At 47.2% G+C, this 6,000-nt stretch overlaps 1 protein-coding gene across 1 annotated transcript in view; it reads left to right on the plus strand.

Annotated features, from left to right (window-relative positions):
• Positions 1-5,165, plus strand: part of nup160 (nucleoporin 160) — a 67,790-nt gene extending 62,625 nt beyond the window's left edge. Inside the window, exons 34-36 of the mRNA XM_055649801.1 lie at positions 1,216-1,341; positions 3,770-3,874; positions 4,375-5,165. Of these exons, the coding sequence (XP_055505776.1) occupies positions 1,216-1,341; positions 3,770-3,874; positions 4,375-4,464 (321 nt within the window). The 3' untranslated portion in view covers positions 4,465-5,165. The remainder of the gene's footprint in view (positions 1-1,215; positions 1,342-3,769; positions 3,875-4,374) is intronic.
• The last annotated feature ends 835 nt before the right edge of the window (positions 5,166-6,000 follow it).

Genomic DNA, 6,000 nt, shown 5'->3' on the forward strand with positions numbered 1-6,000 from the left:
TATCTTTCTGGCCAAAGTCCTAGCCTGCCCAACCTCTTCCTATAGCTTAGACCCTCAAGTTCTGGCAATGCCCTCGTAAATTTTATCTACGCTTTTTCCAGTAGAACAACATATTTCCTATTGCTGGGTGACCAACACTGGACACAATACTCCTCTTATCCCTTCACAAAGGTCTTGTACAACTGTATCATAAAATCCCAACTTCTATACTCCATGCCCTGTCCGATAATGACAAATATGCAAAAACCTTCTTCGCCATCCTATCTACCTGTGACACCACTTTCAACTTTGTACCTCCCCACAGCCCTGCCATTCTATGTGAAAATCCTGCTCTGGTTTGTCTTTACAAAATGCAACGCCTCGAACTTTTCTGCATTAAACTCTGCAAGTTATGCATAAATCACCCAAGACAGTGAGCTGAAAAAAAGATTGTGCTAAAAACAAAACATTGTTTGTTTATTTCTTTGCATTTTGTTTATTTAATGTCTCTCGCGTGTGTGTGCGCGTGCGCATGCGCACACACACACACACACACACACACACACACACACACACACACACACACACACACACACACACTTACTTACTTCATAAGGGCAAATTGTATTCTGTATCTCTGATTTTTGGTAGTCATTTGTGAATTCCAATGTGGGCGAATTCTCCTCCAATCAGCTGCAATGTGGGGAATGTCTGCATTGTGTTCAGTTTTGTGTGTCACATTTTAGGAACGTTGTGAAGGCTATGCAGTGGAGCTGAAGTGGTTTGCTAAAAGGATTTGAGAGATGAGTGGGTTTTTGTGGATAGACAGGTGGCACTGGGGCAAAGGAGGTTGCAGGCAGGTAAACGACATGAAATTATTCCTGGTGAAAGGACCAGAATCAGGGCCGAGTGGGAGTAGGGAAATTGTTCAAGCTTGGTGGCTCAATAGTCAAACACGATGTCCTGTATTATCACCACTCGGTATAATGTCCTATGTGTGTGTGTGTGTGTACTTTACAAGAGTGGGCTGTCCTGTGTGTGTGTGTACTTTACAATAGTGTCCTGACGTGTGTATACTCTGCAATAATGACCTGATGTGTGCGTGCATGTACTCTACCGGAGTGGCCTGCCCTGTGTGTGTGTGTGTGTATGTTGCAGTAGTGGACTGTCCTGTGCTTGTGTGTCGATGTCATGTTTGAGCAAATTCCCAAGTGAAGTGTTTTTACTTTAAACCAGAAAATGGATATGGCTGGACTCCTGCGACTGTACTTGTACTACGACCTGTTGGAGGAAGCGGTGGACCTGGTGGTGGAATACATTGATGCATTAATGGGGAAGGGGCACCAGTACTTTGGCATCGAGGTAAGCATGGGATGAGGTGTATGGCAGCTTTCTTTACTTCCTCCCATTCAGTAGGATGATGCACCACTGAATGTAGCAACTAAATACAACTGATCATCCTCTCAATAAGCAACAAGCCCCCCCCCCCCCCCCCCCCCCCCCCCCCCCCCCCCCCGACTTGCCACCAGTCTCCTTCCCATTCTCAACCCATCAAATTACCCCTTGGATGATATATCAGAGCACAGACTGACTTCTGACCCACTGTCTGTCTCTTTGAAAGAGTTATCCAATCTCACCTGTTTGTATTCACGCATTTCATCTTCTCCGTGGAAGGTTGTTGCTGGATGCGTCCACTACCCTTTCAGACATCCTGTTCCCAGTGAAGCGCCTGACGTGGTCCCCACCCCAAAAGTCACCTATCCATGTTCTCCAGAGCAGCGGCCTGACGTGCTGAGTTACTCCAACACTTTGTCTTGACTTGGCATTATGCAACTTTCTTGGGTTGACCAGTGTTGAAACTCCCCTTGCATTATCTCTCCATGCTTCCATTCACCAGAGGCGTCATCTTGAGCAGACTAATCTTTTTCGGCTGCCGTCCAAATGTGTTGTATGCCACTCAGGACAAGTTCTAACTGTCTTCCTACAGTGTACTATCTGCATTCAGCCCCATATGTTGCCTGCTCTTATCTCTGATGTTCTTCTGCCTGTTTCTTTAGTTGCATGAACGTACAGGGCTGACCAAACATTTGTAGAAGTCCTTATTAAATGCTTGTTTCTCCTCCCTACATACCCTCCTGTCGCACTCACTGGGCATTAACTCCTGCCACGGTCTGGGGATTGAGCACACGGATAAATCTGTCCCGAGGTATCTGACGAGCCAAAGCGGCAGAAATCCACTGGAGGGAATGGTCAGGCAGGGGAGGTGGTGAGGTCATGTCGAGCAGATTTGGGCCATTCGCCCCTTAGAGTCTGCTCGGTGCAGGAACTTTCTACACACCCACTATACTAAAACTGGGATACCTTGGACACCCCCACAGTCTGGTCTTAGCTGAAGGAAGAGATTAACTGAGAGCTTTGCCCACTGGAGCTAAAACCTCTGCATACAAGTACATCTCTTCCAAAGTGTCACTGGTACTTCTTTGTTCTGGGAAAGAGGGGCTCCTTGGGGTTTGTCAGAAATAGAACCGTCTCTTGACAGCCTCAAATCCATATTAAGCAAGTGAAAGGCTATTGATTACTGTTGGAATTATCATTCCAGTCAGTCTGATGGTGTGTGGGGAATATAAAATAGACACCCTGGTGCCCGATGATCCCTGAAGAAGGGAAGGGAAGGGAAGGGCAGTTCCCCTCTCCGTGCATCTCCTCCCTGTTAACAGTGATTTGAATGAGTCTTGTATTTGGCCCAGTGAGCAACCCTGCACATACCCTGTATCATGGGCTCGCAAGGCTCCGGTTTCAAACAACGTAGTCCACAATTAGGTGTTGATTGCATTTCACATGGATAATACTGGCTTGTCAGACGTAGTCATTCCGTTTGTTAAATGGCCAGGAAATGAGCAATAATTTTGTTTGCTTTACTGAGTCGCTGAAGCTGGCTGATTAATTTGTGTTGCTGTGGCCGTGAATGCATGTTCATTGATTTCAACAGGACTGAAGCACTACTGTGCTGACGAGGTGTGAAAGTGTGCACTCTGACAGCTTCATTTTCATTCACCAGATCCTCTTGCTTTCTACTCCCCATTATCTTGATCATCCATCTTTGTGTGTGCTTTATCTTTTATTCTATCCAGACTACATAAAGGTCCACAAGCTATGTTCGAGGCAACTGATAGTCCAGCACCTTTTTTTAATCTAAACAAAATTGCGAGAGTGCACCTGAAATCCCCCCTGCCCCCAGAAGTGTAGCTAAAAAATGTGGCACCTAGACCGGGTATGGCAGCCGACCTCGACCTCGACCTCATTGGGTCAAACGTGCCGAACAGCGGTCGTATTTGTCCCCTGCGACTGGGGCTCTGGAACTCTGGCCCAGCCAGAGCCAGCAAATCCGTTCTCATAGCCGACGTCAGAGGCCAACTTTGTGTGCCCTCTGGCATCCTAGCCAGACCGTTCTAATGCCATTGGACTCCTCTCGGGCCGTGACCTCTGTTGGTCCGACAAAATGGATAATCCAAGGGAATCTGGAACCTGGTGTGCTGAAAAATCACTAATGGGCCTGATGCACCACTGAAAACGTCTTGAGGTGCAGGTTCCACAACCCCTGTCAACAATTAAAACACACGCCAACCCCACCACACCCATTTCAACACACACCTGTGCCAGTGAGCGTGTGAGTTCCCATCATTGTTCTTCAGAAACATCTTCAATTGTCCTGAGACCCGTTGCCCTTGACCTGGTGATGGAAATGACGGGTGCTTTGAGCGGTGATTAATGAACTGACCTCTTGTTGCAGAGGCCACTGTCAGCCACAGCACCACTCGTTTGGCTTCCTTACACTGCCATCGACCAGCTCCTGCTGGCACTCGGAGAGAACGAGAGCAACATTAACAACGTGCAGGTAAATGAATTGGACTGAGTGAGGGTCGGTGGGGATTGTCGGGGGAAACAGCAGCCCAAGAAATCTCCCAGGTTCAGCAGCCCTGCTCTTGTCTGTAGGCAGGGTGGCTTCGGTTTCCATCCACACTCCAAAGACGTACAGGTTTGTAGGTTAATTGGTTTGGTAAATGTAAAAATTGTCGCTAGTGGGTGTAGGATAGTGTTAATGTGTGGGGATCACTGGTCGGTGTGAACCGGTGGGCCGAAGTGCCTGTTTCCTCATTGTATCTCTAAACTAAACAGGGTGGAGGTAAACCTCAGACCTGGCTGTCTTGCTCCCCATTCATTCCTACATTCAGCTTGCTTTGAATAAAGCTGCCCGGCTTGTGAAATCCTATGAGAGAATGTCATACGTGATACATTCTGGCCCTGTCATGTTCGCCCCGGAGCATGGATGACGTACTGAACTGTACCTTGTGGGAGTGCCGAGAACATAACAAGTTTCATCTTGTGTTTCCTCAGCTGCGGGAAAATCTCGAGATGAAACTGGATGACTACCATATTCGGGTGGAGCAGGCAACGCGCGACATGAACAACTACCGCAGGCAGTAGTAGTTCTCCATTACCCATCCCCTAGGCTCTATGATGAACAATGTCAATGGCGCCTCTAGGTGAGCCAGTGCTGCCCTCTGGACGACCTTGTGTGCCTCTATGCAATCGTGGTCAACACAAATGACTCCTCATGCCATTTATATGTACATGCAACTGCAGCTTTTAAAAATAATGTCCAAATCGTCAGCCTGTGTAAGTCTGACCACCTGACAGGGTAGAGGGTGGACTTCTATGGACCATGTAACTGCCGCTCAGACTCTGTAGCTGGACTTGGAACATTGGCTCCCTGGAGTTCCCTGGGTGACTCAACATCAAGAAGGAGGGAATCCAGAAACACCGTCCTCGTGTCTCGGAGAAGGAGGCTCTCAGGAGATCTCTGGGTAGTGGAGGGGGCTCACAAGACTCTAGAGTCTATTCTGGGCATGGAGCCTTGGAGCCCTCTGGCTGACTCCCAATCAGAGACAGAAACATGCTCTGGGTGACTCTCTAATCACGGTATTAGGATGAGGGTGATTCCCAGCAGCTTGTTCTTTTGTAATGGGGGGGGGGGGGGGGGGGCAGTGAGCAAGGGCAGTCTCCAGAGCCCTCTCGACTGACAATTACTTTTTTCTACTGTACATGATTGCTGAAGATTTACCTTTTTGAGGTTTTTATTTATTGGAATTTTTTCCAATCACCTTTAATAAAATAAGAACATTCTATTTGTTTCTCACTTGCAATTTTTCCACGGAAAAGCAGCATTCCCACTGATTGATGCTGAAATAGGTGTGGCTGTTTCTCCACATTGGAAACTGTGGGGCAGGAAATTGATTGCTTCAGCATTGCGGAAGAGCTTTGAGGGACTTGAGGAGTCTTGTTTAAAGCCAACGTGGACCAGATGCTCTCAGGACAGCTGTTGGAAACTTATAGACAACATGGTCTTTGGTGTAAACCAGTAACCAACTGGGTCTTGGGCCACACAGATCAGTACAATGCAGGAACAGGCTCTTCAGCTCACCATGTCTGCGCCAACCTTGAAGCCAATCTATTCTCATCAATGCCCAAGATCCATATCCCTCTATTGCCTGCCCATTCACATGCCTGTTTTAATGCCTCTTAAATGTTCCTGTTGTGTTTTCCACCTTTCCCTGGCATCATATTCCAGGTGCCTACCTTGTATTAAAAAGACTTGCCTTGTAAACTCCTTTAAACTTTTTCCTTTGACCTTAAATCTATGCTCCACAGTTTGACCTTTCACCTGAGTAAAATATTCTGACCATCAACCCTCTCAATATCATAAATTTATAAAGTTTTGTTAAGTTTCCGACTCTCCAATTCAAGTTTGCCCTACCTCTCCATATGCACTGTAATCCATTAGGAGTGCTCCATGCTTTTGCTCCCTCTCTGAATCCTCCACATCTGTCCTGTAATAGGGTGACTAGACCTGTGCCGATTTCATTTTGTCAATTTGCTCCAGAAAACCCTTGCATGCCATCAGTCAGCAAGTGGTGCTTTCCAGAGGACAATGAATGCCTCAATGCAGCACCGCTTTTGATT

The sequence above is a fragment of the Leucoraja erinacea genome, chromosome 18, assembly GCF_028641065.1.
Source record: "Leucoraja erinacea ecotype New England chromosome 18, Leri_hhj_1, whole genome shotgun sequence".
Classification (NCBI taxonomy): Eukaryota; Metazoa; Chordata; class Chondrichthyes; order Rajiformes; family Rajidae; genus Leucoraja; species Leucoraja erinaceus.